This window comes from Schistocerca nitens, chromosome 3 (assembly GCF_023898315.1).
Source record: "Schistocerca nitens isolate TAMUIC-IGC-003100 chromosome 3, iqSchNite1.1, whole genome shotgun sequence".
Classification (NCBI taxonomy): domain Eukaryota; kingdom Metazoa; phylum Arthropoda; class Insecta; order Orthoptera; family Acrididae; genus Schistocerca; species Schistocerca nitens.
Window position 1 is genome coordinate 927,085,951 of NC_064616.1, and position 17,546 is coordinate 927,103,496.

General features: G+C 39.8%; 1 protein-coding gene across 1 annotated transcript in view; it reads left to right on the forward strand.

Moving 5' to 3' along the window:
* Positions 1-17,546, forward strand: part of LOC126249493 (dynein axonemal heavy chain 5) — an 856,962-nt gene that overhangs the window by 592,752 nt on the left and 246,664 nt on the right. Inside the window, 1 exon segment of the mRNA XM_049951144.1 lies at positions 11,549-11,775. Within this exon segment, the coding sequence (XP_049807101.1) occupies positions 11,549-11,775 (227 nt within the window).

Genomic DNA, 17,546 nt, shown 5'->3' on the forward strand with positions numbered 1-17,546 from the left:
GGTATGACTTCGATTCATGGCTTGTAGTAACAGAAAGTTCTGATGGCACAACGTGTAACGTCCTTGTAGAAAAATTTATGAATGACTGTGCTGATAAACCTCTTACGTTATTTGATTTTCAAACAGCTGAGCAAAACTGAACGTACTCAGAAATAACTCTCTTTACTTATTCTGATCAACACTAAACTGACACACAATATTTTTAGCGCAACGCAATCTGACTTTCAATAATACCTACAAAAGAATGGCCCTGACTAACAATAACCTATACCTTTGATGAATCTCTTACCTCACAAAAATCTTCGTTACTCGAACTACTGCAATACAGCGAGCGTCAATACTGCAAGGTAAATAAAAGATTCTAACTACTGAAGGCACTAACTACTGATAGGCATAGTCAGCAAATGAAAGATTTTGATAGACAACAAATAATGTATTTACCTTAATAGTGTTCAAATATATATATATATATATATATATATATATATATATATATATATATATATATATATATTCCTGGAAATGGAAAAAAGAACACATTGACACCGGTGTGTCAGACCCACCATACTTGCTCTGGACACTGCGAGAGGGCTGTACAAGCAATGATCACACGCACGGCACAGCGGACACACCAGGAACCGCGGTGTTGGCCGTCGAATGGCGCTAGCTGCGCAGCATTTGTGCACAGCCGCCGTCAGTGTCAGCCAGTTTGCCGTGGCATACGGAGCTCCATCGCAGCCTTTAACACTGGTAGCATGCCGCGACAGCGTGGACGTGAACCGTATATGCAGTTGACGGACTTTGAGCGAGGGCGTATAGTGGGCATGCGGGAGGCCGGGTGGACGTACCGCCGAATTGCTAACACGTGGGGCGTGAGGTCTCCACAGTACATCGATGTTGTCGCCAGTGGTCGGCGGAAGGTGCACGTGCCCGTCGACCTGGGACCGGACCGCAGCGACGCACGGATGCAGGCCAAGACCGTAGGATCCTACGCAGTGCCGTAGGGGACCGCACCGCCACTTCCCAGCAAATTAGGGACACTGTTGCTCCTGGGGTATCGGCGAGGACCATTCGGAACCGTCTCTATGAAGCTGGGCTACGGTCCCGCACACCGTTAGGCCGTCTTCCGCTCACGCCCCAACATCGTGCAGCCCGCCTCCAGTGGTGTCGCGACAGGCGTGAATGGAGGGACGAATGGAGACGTGTCATCTTCAGCGATGAGAGTCGCTTCTGCTTTGGTACCAATGATGGTCGTATGCGTGTTTGGCGCCGTACAGGTGAGCGCCACAATCAGGACTGCATACGACCGAGGCACACAGGGCCAACACCCGGCATCATGGTGTGGGGAGCGATCTCCTACACTGGCCGTACACCACTGGTGATCGTCGAGGGGACACTGAATAGTGCACGGTACATCCAAACCGTCATCGAACCCATCGTTCTACCATTCCTAGACCGGCAAGGGAACTTGCTGTTCCAACAGGACAATGCACGTCCGCATGTATCCCATGCCACCCAACGTGCTCTAGAAGGTGTAAGTCAACTACCCTGGCCAGCAAGATCTCCGGATCTGTCCCCCATTGAGCATGTTTGGGACTGGATGAAGCGTCGTCTCACGCGGTCTGCACGTCCAGCACGAACGCTGGTCCAACTGAGGCGCCAGGAGGAAATGGCATGGCAAGCCGTTCCACAGGACTACATCCAGCATCTCTACGATCGTCTCCATGGGAGAATAGCAGCCTGCATTGCTGCGAAAGGTGGATATACACTGTACTAGTGCCGACATTGTGCATGCTCTGTTGCCTGTGTCTATGTGCCTGTGGTTCTGTCAGTGTGATCATGTGATGTATCTGACCCCAGGAATGTGTCAATAAAGTTTTCCCTTCCTGGGACAATGAATTCACGGTGTTCTTATTTCAATTTCCAGGAGAGTATATATATATATATATATATATATATATATATATATATATATATATATATATATATATATATATCAGTTCATGACATCCAGTCTTACAAATTTACTCTTTCTGATGGACACATGTCCAGATCATCCGCTCTCAAAACTCCGCCATCTCTCTCCCCACATCCACCACTGCTGGCGGCTCACCTCCAACTGCGCAACGCTACGCGCTGTTAACATCCAGCTGCCCAACACTACAATGGCGTATATTTCAACAATGCAAACCAGCCAGAGACTGCACAGAGCACAGTCAGTGATTTTCATACAGAGCGCTACGTGGCGTTACCAATATAAAAACCTAAACAGCCTACTTACAAACGGTACGTCAAGGACATCCTGCGTCCTCATGTGTTTCCTCTCGTGCGACAGTATCGCGGTGCATTTCTCAACAGAAATATGCTCATACATTCATGACATTTGTGTCTATGAACTGTCTGTGTGACGTTGAGCTACTTCAGTGGTCAACAATCGCTAGATCTGTCACCGATACAACTCTCGTGGGACCAGCTCGGACGTCAATTCCGACTCATTCTCACTAACCAGGATATTAAGGACCAGTTGCAATATTTGTGGACTAGCTAGCTTCAGGAGGGAATAACAGCTCTGTGATACCCTTCCCAATCTAATCAGTCCATGCATCCAGGCCAGACGGGGTGCAACGGCGTACTGATAAGTGGGCTCGTACTCCCAAGTTCTTTCTAAATTTGACTCGATTTTGTAAACACTATAATGACGTCACGAACCCTCTGAACCCGTGAAATGACGTCACGTAGCCTGCCAACCCGTGAAACATAGTTTCATATACTGCAGTTTCCACTTCCCTAATGCGTACATTTTATTCTTGTGCTACTTTTCACCTTCAGATTATATATCTTTGAACTTTCACTTGGTTTTCGGTAAACGCGAAGCCCAGTCAGACATTTCTGCTTGTTATGTCTGAAGACTTGTGCTATTTTCCTTTGTAAACAGCACAATTCTTTCACTTCCTCTGCATCAGAGTTCTCCAATATAGTTCTTTGTTGTTTTGATGTCTTTGGTATGATAGCTTGGTACTTGCGGCCAGATCTTCAAATCAATCTAATGTAATATTTAGACATCCCCACAGGCTGCCATATTTAAATGCAAAGCTTCAGTTCAGCTACGTATCTGAAGATTGCGGCCAGTCGAAACGCTGAAATACACTCCTGGAAATTGAAATAAGAACACCGTGAATTCATTGTCCCAGGAAGGGGAAACTTTATTGAAACATTCCTGGGGTCAGATACATCACATGATCACACTGACGGAACCACAGGCACATAGACACAGGCAACAGAGCATGCACAATGTCGGCACTAGTACAGTGTATATCCACCTTTCGCAGCAATGCAGGCTGCTATTCTCCCATGGAGACGATCGTAGAGATGCTGGATGTAGTCCTGTGGAACGGCTTGCCATGCCATTTCCACCTGGCGCCTCAGTTGGACCAGCGTTCGTGCTGGACGTGCAGACCGCGTGAGACGACGCTTCATCCAGTCCCAAACATGCTCAATGGGGGACAGATCCGGAGATCTTGCTGGCCAGGGTAGTTGACTTACACCTTCTAGAGCACGTTGGGTGGCACGGGATACATGCGGACGTGCATTGTCCTGTTGGAACAGCAAGTTCCCTTGCCGGTCTAGGAATGGTAGAACGATGGGTTCGATGACGGTTTGGATGTACCGTACACTTTTCAGTGTCCCCTCGACGATCACCAGTGGTGTACGGCCAGTGTAGGAGATCGCTCCCCACACCATGATGCCGGGTGTTGGCCCTGTGTGCCTCGGTCGTATGCAGTCCTGATTGTGGCGCTCACCTGCACGGCGCCAAACACGCATACGACCATCATTGGCACCAAGGCAGAAGCGACTCTCATCGCTGAAGACGACACGTCTCCATTCGTCCCTCCATTCACGCCTGTCGCGACACCACTGGAGGCGGGCTGCACGATGTTGGGGCGTGAGCGGAAGACGGCCTAACGGTGTGCGGGACCGTAGCCCAGCTTCATGGAGACGGTTGCGAATGGTCCTCGCCGATACCCCAGGAGCAACAGTGTCCCTAATTTGCTGGGAAGTGGCGGTGCGGTCCCCTACGGCACTGCGTACGATCCTACGGTCTTGGCGTGCATCCGTGCGTGGCTGCGGTCCGGTCCCAGGTCGACGGGCACGTGCACCTTCCGCCGACCACTGGCGACAACATCGATGTACTGTGGAGACCTCACGCCCCACGTGTTGAGCAATTCGGCGGTACGTCCACCCGGCCTCCCGCATGCCCACTATACGCCCTCGCTCAAAGTCCGTCAACTGCACATACGGTTCACGTCCACGCTGTCGCGGCATGCTACCAGTGTTAAAGACTGCGATGGAGCTCCGTATGCCACGGCAAACTGGCTGACACTGACGGCGGCGGTGCACAAATGCTGCGCAGCTAGCGCCATTCGACGGCCAACACCGCGGTTCTTGGTGTGTCCGCTGTGCCGTGCGTGTGATCATTGCTTGTACAGCCCTCTCGCAGTGTCCGGAGCAAGTATGGTGGGTCTGACACACCGGTGTCAATGTGTTCTTTTTTCCATTTCCAGGAGTGTATTATCTCTGATTTAAGGATCTATTTGCAAACCCGGCAAACATACCACGAATTACTACATGGGGAAAGCCTTCACAATAACATATTTTTGTTCTTACTTTTACTGCTCATTGTTGCTTCCCAGTTCTATTTCATCCTTAATCCAAGCTTTTGGCACTGGAGTAGATTCATACCCATCTTTTACGTCTTCACTCAAATTCCATCAGTGCGGTAGCAGCCTCAGATAACCAAACACTTATCGCTACCTCTATCTGTACTTTTGCTCCCATCTATAAATTTTATAATATTGTTTTCTTTCTGAATAAACCTATAAATTCACATTTAATTTTTTACATCAGTAAGCTTGGTGGTCTAGGGGTAAAGCGCGTGCCTGGAAACAGAGAGGTCGCGAGACAGAAACCCGGTCGTTCCTCGGAAATTTTCAATCTGCCTTTAATCTAATCTTCAATTCTCGACGCTGTGAGAAATCGCTTGGAACGACACGTCGTTCGGATTCCACAGTAACGACAGGTCGCCTTTTCCCGGTAGAATGACTGTGGTAAGTTGGAGGCACACAAATCGCCGAAGAATTGCTCTTGGCCATTGAGCCACACGCAGATATGTTGTTATTTATTATATCGTTCTCCATTCTCCCTTGGCCGTCCGTAATAGCCTGTTGTACTGTCCTCGATATTTTCTTTGCACTGGACTGTCGTTTGTGATTATAGCATAAACAACAAAGGGAGAGAATTTGAAGTGTGTGCGTGCGTGTGTGTGTGTGTGTGTGTGAGAGAGAGAGAGAGAGAGAGAGAGAGAGAGAGAGAGAGAGAGAAGAAAGCTTAAGACAATCATATAAACTGTCATAGGTTTCATACTTTCCTTCAGTCTCCTGTCCATACCAGTTACATTTAATCTGAAGAAAAGACGAGTTTCTATAATTTAAATAGATGGTAAAGTAAGAATACCTAAGATGTTGACGAACGATTTACACGAGACTCTTAGTTTGCATCCACTTATAATTCTCATGGGAATGTTTCGAAATCTGAAAGGACTGTTAGCGACATTTGCACTTCTCCTGAGAGCTAAATTTGCGTTTATCCCCTACATATTTAAGATAAGAATGAAAATACGCATAATAAACACTTTTTCTGTGTTTGCGCTAAAGTATGAGCTTACTGTACAGAGTAGGGGCCAACTTTTGCATGATATTGTATTCAGAGGTTCTATGTGTTAATTCCGTATTGAATTTCATTGTAACTCTAAGTCTAACATTTCAGTTTCTGAACTTTTATCAACTGGTCATCATCTACAGAGATAAAGAAATGATCATTGTTGTGAGCAATTGTAAAGTTTTAGATGAGACAGTTTTTTACAGTTTACTATTAGCTGAATGCTCTGTGCCCGATACCAACTTGTTTTATGGTAGTGTTTACTGCTTACTTAAATTCTTTCTTACTTTTTCCTTTTAGCATTCACTAACTGTGGTATCGTAAACATGGAATATGTTCAATTCTCTCTTGTTAAAAATTATTGGATTTAGTCTCATTAGGAGACAAATCTTCTATAAAAGGCAAAAATACCGAACATGATCCTCAATTGCTTCTTCTTTTTTGGACTAGGAAATTTCACTATCGCTCTGAGCTTTTCTTCCGGTGCTACGTCTTCCACATTAATGATATGCCCTAAGAATTTCATCTCACATTTAGCCATTTCGGTTTTGTTAAGTGTGATCTTGATACAATTTTCCTATATGATGACTAATACTCGCTCCAACAAGTTACAGTGCTGTTCCGCCGGCCGCTGGTGGCCGAGCGGTTCTGGCGCTACAGTCTGGAACCGCGCGACCGCTACGGTCGCAGGTTCGAATCCTGCCTCGGGCATGGATGTGTGTGTTGTCCTTAGGTTAGTTAGGTTTAAGTAGTTCTAAGTTCTAGGGGACTTATGACCTCAGCAGTTGAGTCCCATAGTGCTCAGAGCCATTTGAACTTTAGTGCTGTTCCCAGGTGGATTTGTCATTGATATAAACTGTCAGTTGCTTCATCAGTTATGTACCCAGGACTTTATGCATTGCCAATACCAATACACATACCAAAATGTTCATACCGAATGGCGCCACATAGAACTGGTCACAGACGCTGCCACGTAGTACTGCAGTTCACCTATCTTCTCCCTTTTGCTGCAGAAATGGTACTGCTACCGCCTTTTCTTTTCATACTTTTTTATATAGCACAAATCAAGATTTATATCACGGCAACACGAATTTTAAAAAATTCCCCTCTGTAATGAAGCTGCCTTTTAGCTACGGACTGATTAAGAACGAGTGCTGTATTATGACACCTTAAACTGCACTTGTAGTTTATACTAGCAGTACTGCCACGACCAGTTTGCTCGGCAAGGCTGTAAACTATTCTTGAGAAACCGCTGAAATCTCGAACCACTGTCAACTAATAACTCTCTCCAGGCCAATTACTAATATTTTCTTACAATAGGATTAACATCAGTTGCCTTGGGCACTGGCTTCCCTTCACATAAAAAATCTTTTATTACTGCTTTTCTATAGAACTCTGTCTTAGCTAGCGAATTTTCCGTTTTTACTCTCACTACAGGCAGGCATTTAAACTTTCTCTGGATCCTATCATGAAGTGAGAGTTCGCTAAGGTGATGGGCTTCACCCCACTCAGCCTGTGAGTCTAAAAGCATCGAATTTTCATCATCCAGCCTTAAAGGTATTTCATGTTCGGAATCCGCATCAAAAACAAGTTTATAGATAATGTCGCTTTCCTCCAAAGTCACTCTTATACTTTGTACTTTACTTGCTTGTTTGAGTTCTTCCGCTAGTAACTGAGATGTGTTTTCACACTTGCACTCTTAAATATCCTGTTTGGAGTCCAAAGTTGCCACACTTATTACCTCAACGAAAAATTATTCTTTACTATTTCTATCATTCTTGTGCATCAAGCAGCCTTGCAATTCTGAACATATCATCGCCACAAACTTCGTCAAGAATGTCATGATGGCTTGAACAACTGCTGAAATGGTCATGCCACATGGCACTTTGTCCTTTGCTGTGGGTGTTTCCTGCCCTCACTCTTCAAGGCTACAAGTCTCTCCACTCCAACCACAGCCACTAGAGCACTCCGGCAACCACTCTAAGGACCTATAACCTCTGCATGCCACTGCCTCACACCACCACAATCATCCGTCGCATCTTATTTCTACACTTCAGTTACACTCAATCTGTGAATATTATTTCCCAATGTTCTGCTTAAGATAAGAACCTCAATGTCTAGATTAATGGGTCCTATGGTATATGCTGATTACCATATTCCATAATTCCACATCGTCTCCACAGCGGCTACGAGTCTTTTGCCTGCTGATTGGGTTTTACCTGTGGCAATGATTTCACAAAAGACACACGACCTGATACTATCTTGCCACAGCTGACAGGTCTGCTGGTTACCATACTGTTCGCGCAATTGTTCCACTCTTTCGAGGAAATGGACATAATTATCACAATTATATTTTGTTGCTACAACCAACCCTCAACGAACATATGTCGGCAACGTACATTCTGTACCTTCTGCGAACAATTCTATAGCTGTGCCCACGTCAGTATATTTAATACGATTCCACCAGTATTCACAGAACCATTTTATCGTGCTCCGATCTGGCTGATACTTGTTCCCAGGCCAGAAATCTACTTGTAACTCTCGCTGAATATCTGAACACCAATACTATTTTAGGAATTTTCCCTGGATTGATTTAAATCATTAAAATCGTTAATAACATCATTTGCACAGTGAATAGTAGTCCCCTTTGAATGACTTGTGACAATAGAAATCTGCTCTTGTGCTGACCTAGATACTGGTAACACGTCCATGAATTCCCCTATGCATAACATTTGGTGCACATTTTCGTGTTGTTATAAATAATTAAATTTCCTTCAACGAATGAATGCCCCTTCCACTGAGGTAACGAGTGAATACTGTAGTACACTTCTAGATAACTTTAAAACTGATTGATCTGTTTAGCCCATTTCCGCATTGACTGCTTGATTATGTGCTAGCTGCTCTTTTTCAAATGACTCATGAACTTTTTGCTTTGTGTCCAGTATGCGATTCATCCCGGTTACATGCATATTAAAATCAGTATGCTTATTGATCAGTATATGATTACTTATACTAGTCAATTCTTTGTCCACCGTCTCCTCGCTTGCCGGCCGGGGTGGCCGAGCGCTGCTAGACGCTACAGTCTGGAACCGCGCGACCGCTACGGTCGCAGGTTCGAATCCTGCCTTGGGCATGGGTGTGTGTGATGTCCTTACGTTATTTAGGTTTAAGTAGTTCTAAGTGCTAGGGGACTGATGACCTCTGAAGTTAAGTCCCATAGTGCTCACGCTACGGTCGCAGGTTCGAATCCTGCCTCGGGCATGGATGTGTGTGATGTCCTTAGGTTAGTTAGGTTTAAGTAGTTCTAAGTTCTAGGGGACTGATGACCTTAGAAGTTAAGTCCCATAGTGCTCAGAGCCATTTGAACCATAGTGCTCAGAGCCATTTTTGAACTACCACAACCTGGCCTGTTGGAGCCACTGTTTGGCAGCGTGCACAAGGGAGGCATCATCTTCAAACCTTGTTCCACGAAGAGAGTCTTTCAGTTTCCCAAAGAGATGATAGTTCAAAAAATGGTTCAAATGGCTCTGAGCACAATGGGACTTAACATCTATGGTCATCAGTCCCCTAGAACTTAGAACTACTTAAACCTAACTAACCTAAGGACAGCACACAACACCCAGCCATCACGAGGCAGAGAAAATCCCTGACCCCGCCGGGAATCGAACCCGGGAACCCGGGCGTGGGAAGCGAGGACGCTACCGCACGACCACGAGATGCGAGCAGAGATGATAGTCACATGGAGCCAGATCAGGACTGTAAGGCGGGTGTTTCAGTGTTGTCCATCCGAGTTTTCTGATCGCTTCAATGGATTTTTGACTGACATGTGGCCGTGCATTGTCGTGCAACAGAAAAACATCCTGCTTTTGCCGATGTGGTCGAACACGACTCAGTCGAGCTTGAAGTTTCTTCAGTGTCGTCACATATGTATCAGAATTTATGGTGATGCCACTTGGCATGATGTCCACAAGCAAGAATCCTTCGGAATCGAAAAACACCGTAGTCATAACTTTTCCAGCAGAAGGTGTGGTTTTGAATTTCTTTTTCTTGGGTGAATTTGAATGATGCCACTCCATTGATTGCCTCTTCGTCTCTGGTGAAAAATGATGGAGCCATGTTTCATCACCTGCTACAATTCTTCCAAGAAATTCATCTCCACCATTCTCGTACTGTTCCAAAAGTTCGCTGCATACTGTTTTCCTTGTTTCTTTGTGAGCCACTGTCAACATCCTGGGAACCCACCTGGTAGAAACCTTTTTTAACGCCAACACTTTCAGTATTCTGCAAACACTTCCTTCCCCTATCCCAACGTAGCGTGACAATTCGTTCACTGTGATGCGTCTGTCAGCAGTCACCAATTCGTTAACTCTCTGCACATTGTCTGGAGTGTGTGCAGTACGAGGCCTGCCGCTGCGAGGACAATCCTCAATATTACCGTGCCCACTTTCATCACGTAACCTGCTTGCCCACCGACTAACTGAACTGCGATCGACAGCAACATCTCCATACACCTTTTTCAACCTCTTGTGGATGTTTCCCTCCGTCTCGTTTTCACACCGCAGGAATTCTATGACAGCACATTGCTTCTGATGAACGTCAAGTGTAGCAGCCATCTTGAAGACATACTGTGACGGTGCCACTCACGGGAACAGGTTGAACTAAGTTTGAAAATAAGCGGGAAGGATGTACCTACACACTGTAAAACTTTCACACATGCAGATTGAAAACTGTATTTTTACAAAAATAGTGTGCATTTCTTTTGGAGTGACCCTCATAATATTTTGGGCATGTGTATGAGAGAGTACCATTCCTCGGTTGTTGTATATAGACTTCGATCGATTTCGAAATTCACCGATAATATTTTCATACATACAGTAATTTTTTGCAAATCAAAGCGTTTTGCTGTTCTGATTCATTCGGGTCATGGGCGTCATGTCTAAAGGGTACTAGATAAACCATGAAATTCATTTTCTTATCTAATTTCAGCAAACGTTATAGAGAATCTGTAATATTCCTCTGAAACTCTTTCAAGTGTCATTCTCAATCACTGTCTCGTTTAGTGAGAAGTTCCTAATTAATCTGTGAGCGTTTCTAATAACTTCCTTCATTAGCGCGCCATAGGAATCAATGGCAAGGCACGACAAGCTGTGATAAGCTAATTTAATATCACCTGCATCATAGGAGCTGTTGTGTCCAGTACAAAGTGATCGAGTTTATGGAAGGGAAAAGGTCATCTTATGCCAGAGAGGCCTGAGTTCGCAGTTTCCCTTGTGTTCTATTGGCACGAGGTGCAGGTGAGAACAATGTGAAGGCAGGATGTACCCAGAACCGAATCTTTGGGACTTGGACATATGAGGTTTGGTTTCTCCAGATTCTGGTTGACTAGAACTATATTTTATTATTATGATCATTTAAGATAAACGCATTGCTCAGTAAGGCGACTATTTTCCCTGTCTCGACTTTCTAACTACTGCATTCTGTTCATAGAAATTGTCTTCTCCTTGCTTCGATTCCTCTGTCTGAGTATTCTCCTTTGACACTACTTTCTTCCTGGTGCACATCAGCACTGACCATAGTCCTTCTTGGAACCATCCACAGAATCGTCCTTCCCTAGTCAGCACTGACCTACTAATGGGTCTTTCCTACTCCGTAATTCTGGTTTAGTACCGTACAAACGTCTGAGAATAAAGCTTTTGTTCTTACGTTGTTGCCGCTTCCTAAAGTATCACCGTTTCTCCTGAAGCACATTGTATGTGACGCTCAGCATGATTTTGCTGCCCAGCACATTTACGATTTAAAAGAAAATGTGAGATGAGAAAGCAGTGGTTTCCAGGTGGGAGAGAAGTTCCGGAACCGCGTAATGCGCTTCCCTGCGCTTGTGTCAGGGTGCACCATCGACTGGTTCCAGCCCTGGCCACGGGATGCTCTGGTCTTGGTGGCGAAGCACTTCCTCACTGACTTCGAAATCGCTTGCACCGCAGAGGTCAAGTCAGAGTTGGTGAATGCTCTGGGATCCATACAGGATGTGGTTGCTACGACGTCCACAGAGTACTTTCAGAGGTACGTAACACCAAGAAAAATTTACGTCAGCCGTCTCTTCAGCTTCAAATTATGCAGTTAGTTACTTATTTACATGTTCCGTAAATCATTTCAACTACTCATTTATCGAAATGATGTGGAACGAGTCACTTTACGGGTATGTATATTTCATCACTGCTATCAATAATGAACATATTATTTTTTAACATTAACTGAATTTTCCATCAGTACGTGGCAGACCATGATAATAATATTAAAAAGGAAAACATTTCCTAATATTTTGCAAATGTATATTTATTTGGTCACGATCGGGCATGCGGCTTCTTAGGTTATCTTCAGGTGACAACAATTCGCAAACACTATGAAGCTGACACGGATATTATTTATACAAGCGGTTACGGCATCGATGATTTCAGCCGTAATTATAAATATCAAAATAGGTAGGAAGATTTTTCTGTTTCAGAAAAGTGACAAAAAGCAGATTTCAGAGTACCTGACGGCTCAACACAAAAGTTTTATATCAAATACAAATATTGTTGAGGATCAGTGGACAAAGTTCAAAACCATCGTACAATATGCATTATATGAGTATTTTCCAAGCAAGATCGTAAGAGATGGAAAAGAGCCACCATGGTACAACAACCGAGTTAGAAAACTGCTACGGAAGCAAAGGGAAGTTCAGAGCAAACATAAACATAGCCAAAGCATTGCAGAGAAACAAAAATGACACAAACCGAAATGTAGTGTGAGGAGGGCTATGCGAGAGGCGTTCAACGAATTCGAAAGTAATGTCCTATGTACTGACTTGGCAGAAAATCCTAAGAAATTTTGGTCTTATGTCAAAGCGGTAGGTGAATCAAAACAAAATGTCCAGACACTCTGTCACCAAAATGGTACTGAAACAGGATGTCAGATTAAAGGCCGAAATACTAAATGTCTTTTTCCAAAGCTGTTTCACAGATGAAGACTGCACTGTAGTTCCTTCTCTAGATTGTCGCACAGATGACAAAATGGTAGATATCGAAATAGATGACAGAGGGACAGAAAAACAATTAAAATCACTCAAAAGAGGAAAGGCCGCTGGACCTGATGGGATACCAGTTCGATTTTACACAGAGTACGCGAAGGAACTTGCCCCTTCTTTCAGAGGTGTACCGTAGGTCGCTAGAAGAGTGTAGCGTTCCAGAGGATTGGAAAAGGGCACAGGTCATCCCCGTTTTCAAGAAGGGACGTCGAACAGATGTGCAAACTATAGACCTATAACTCTAACGTCGATCAGTTGTAGAATTTTGGAGCACGCATTATGTTAGAGTATAATGACTTTTCTGTAGACTAGAAATCTACTCTGTAGGAATCAGCATATCTTGATTGTTCTTCAGGAGTTAATGCTTTCATTTTTTCAACTTCAGAATAAATTCTTCCAATTTTGGCAACCTCTTTTTTTATACATTCAATAATTTCTTATGAAAAAGTGGCCCTCTATAAACAACAAGATCTTTATAATCTCCATTTCTGTATTTAATATAATAACAGAATCTATTTGTTGATGCTTCTAAACCCCATTGTCTATTAATTTTCTAGATTTGGTTGACAGTTATCCATCTTCAATAGTAAACTTTCTAAATGAGCATAAATAACGAATGGTACGTTCTGTGTATGTTGATAATTGTTAAAACTTACATAGGAACCAATCTCTGGCACTTCTACTTTTAATGGTTTGTTAACTAAAAAGCTTGAAGTGTGATCATTTAACTTTTCTTTACTAGTGAAATGAAGTTAACACATGTCAAAATAAATTTTAATTCTTCATATTTGTTAATTTGACTCGAAACAAGCCCATATAATTTTTTATATAACATTATTGTGAATTATTTTCTTTCTTAAAATTAAGGAGATTTATAAGTTTCTCTTTCCTACATTTTGTTATTTTTAACTGATACACTTGACAGTTTTCATGAATAAACCTTGATAGATCGATTAATTTTATTTCCAAATTTTGGAATATGATCAACAACTATAGGAAACTCAAAATTATCAAGTTTCTGATCAAGATTAAGACCAACATTTTTATATTTTGTAACTCTTTCTGAATTTTTGTCTACAGGATATAAAGCATATTTCATAGCCCACAGAAAACATTTTTGATAATTATTATTAACATTAATACATGCTTTTTTATTTTTATTTTATCTGGAAATTTGATGTTAGATGACCCTCTCAATGAAACATATCTGTTAATTCCTAATTGTAAATGAATGATTCTATTTAATTTCCTTCCTGATCCACGTGCTTCAAAATCAACCGTTTTTGATGAAATATTTTGTTTACCAATCTTAAATATTCAATTATCTCTCTTTCCTTTGTGATCCTATAGTTTTCTGTATGGAAATGAAATTCCATAATATTTCTGCTTGTCTACATTTGGTCCTCACAAAAATTCATAAATTTATTTTCAATACATGATGTATTATTAGATTATATTTTACAGTTTTATACACTACCAGTTTCATTTTTAAAATTTCTAGTTTTAATCTGGTTTCAAAAGCAGTATCAACTAGATAATCTTTAACTGTTCTTCTGTCTCTTGGTTCCTCGATTAAATAAGTTTAAAAAGGTAATAACATTTCTTTATTAGTTCTAGGTTTTTTATTTTGCAAACACATCAGTAGAAAATGGAATTATTTTTCAGTGCTTTATCTTCATTATTAGTTCTAGTTATTTGTCTCACATACACATTGGTAGAGAATGGAAATATTTTTTTCAAAACTTTATCTTCTTTAGTTTCAAAAACATGATCATTTTTAATTTTGTCATAAGGTAATTCTTTCCAAAGTCTTTCTCCTTCTGTGATCTGATGTCTTTTAATAAATCTAATTAGATCAGCTTTATTTAATTCACTAAATCCTCTTAAATTATTCCTTTTAGAATAATCATGAGGTTGAATGACAGTGAACCACTCCATTTGGTCTTTCTACTTACAGGAAATAAAATTCATTAGATTTGTAAAAATAAATTTTTCAAAACTGATAAGTGAGAAATCTTATTTAATAGATACTAAAATTAAGTGCAAGGTGATTAACTTTCTTATTTTTCACATTTTCTACAGCACATTTTTTTACATATACTATTATGGTTATCTTTATGAGAAGGATTTTTGTAAAAACAGTCTAAACTTTTTAACTCTTGAAAAGCTTTACATTTCTTTGCCACTGCATCAGTTTCTTGTTTTTCTTCATATTCCATCGACAATAATATTTTCGAATGTTCATCACTGAGAATATGTTGTAAATATTATTGATATTAGTATTTAGAAATATTTTACCACATACACAATGAATTATATTATCATTATAATTTTTTACATGATATACATTTATGTATGGTCTACACATCATTCTATATCTATCTTTTGTATATTTCTGTGAAGTAAAATTATCAGTTGACTTTACAATATTTACAAAGTTTGGATTTGATCTACTCGATTTATATAGAAAAAGTTTATTAGATTTGTGAAAAAGTAAAATTATCTAATTTTTCGATTGTACCTTTTAATACATTTATTACCTTGTACAGTAGTGTTGTACATTTAATACCAAATAAAGAGAAATCAACTGTACCATCTCTAACTACTCTTTCTGTAAATTCATTAATTTCAGAAAAAGTATTGCCATTGAAAAAATACAAAAATACATCAATGTATCTGGTTGCACAATTTATTGTTGTAGGTAACCCTGGCAGTTATACCTACTCATGATTTACATATAAAATTACATTAATCTAATCCCACATAGAAAAGTGAATTAAAGAATAAAAACGTTCTACCTGAATAAGTGTTAACTACACCATTTAATAAAAAGTTTTTACATAACCCCATTCTAAGTATTAGTTTTCGATGTCCTGGAATTAACTGTAACGTTTGTAAATTTGTCATATATATATCATATTGTCAACAAATAATACATCTTCACCAACTGGTCTTTCATATATTCCATCTATTTTTTGTAAATCCTGAGGTAAAAATTTTATCTGGGTTCGTTATTAACTGTGAATTCATGTCATCACCTACCTACAGCCACTTCTGATAAAAAATATATAGAACTCCATTCATAATTAGTAAGCAATCAAATTTACGTATTTCACATAGTGCTTTAACATATTCATTTAAATTAATTTTTAGTACAATTGGTGTAGATTTTGGAATAGTAGTTTGTGTTTATATTTTTTTATTATAGAAACTTTTAACACCATCAAAACCATATTTAAATGGATCTAAATAAGAACCATTATATAATGGATATATTCTTGATACATAAACATCTGAATGATATAAACCCAATTAGTGACCAATTCTGTGAACTACAATTGCAAATAAATTTCTTTGATAGTTTGATGTATTTTATCAATTTCCATATAGTAATTCCCATCTATATCGACATGTATTTCTACAGGATCATTATTGATACTTGAAAAAAATGCATGACCTAACACATTTCCTTTTCGATCTAGTTCCTTTGAACATCGATGACAAGCTTTTTCATGAGTATGTGCTCGCCTTTTACTTATAATTAAACTATCAGAATTATTAATATCAGAAGCTAACTTAATATTAATACACTTTTCCAGAAAGCAAATACTGTCTCTGTTACTTCTAACATTTTCTTTTGCCCCTTTAAAATTCCATTTTATATTTTGCTTATTCCATTTATATATACTAGTTTTATAACTACCGAAAAATTTTTTCACCACATCTAGGTCTGTTCATAAAATTTTAAGTTTCTTCATGTTACCAGTTTTTCAAGTTGTGTGTTAGCTGAAATAACATTATTGATTCTCTTAATAAATCATCATTCACTTGAGTAAGTTCCCTTTCATCTATCTGGATATCAAAGTAACCAAATTCATACAAAAATTTAATTGATTCATTCTAATCATCTGACACTATTGAAACTATAGTTTTCAAAACCAACAATAACACAACTATCTTCATTTATATACAGCTAAAATATTATAAAAAAAACATTTGTAATACACTTTACTTTCCTTTAAATGTTTTAATAACTCTTCCACACATTGGTCATTTAATTTGTCCTTTTAACCATTCATCTATACATTCTTTATGATAAATATGATTACAACTTGTTTTTACAAATTGATGAGTTTCATTACTTAAGCATATGGAGTAACCATAATCTTTTTTGTATAAAGGATTCACATAGTCTTTGATATTATAAAATTATTGCCCAATTAACTTTATCTTTAAATTCCATTATAAAATCTTCAGATAATTTTTATTCACCTGATCTTTCTTTCCAATTTAATTTATCTCATAAAATCGTCAGATAATTTTCAGCTATGAGAAATAAGTTCCCAGTTTAATTTATCTTGTAACTTCCTCATAAAATCTTCAGATAATATTTGAAATACAAATATATTTCTCCAATTCAAATTTAATTCATCTTGGAATTCTCTTATGAAATTTTCAGATAGATTTGGTTTACTTGATATAATATCCCAGATTAATTTATCTTGAAATTCTCGCACAGAATTTTCAGATAAATTTCTTTTTGATATAATTTCTAATCTACCTTATCCGGAAATTCCCCTATAAATTTTCAGATTAGTATTCTTTACTTGATATAATACTCCAGTTTAATTTCTCTTGAAATTCTCTTATGAAGCTTTTAGTTAGGTTGACATTTGAAATTATATCCCAATAAATTTTATCTTAAATTCTCTTATTAAATCCACAGATAATTTTGCTTTGTCTTATCTAGCTATCCAATCTGATAAAT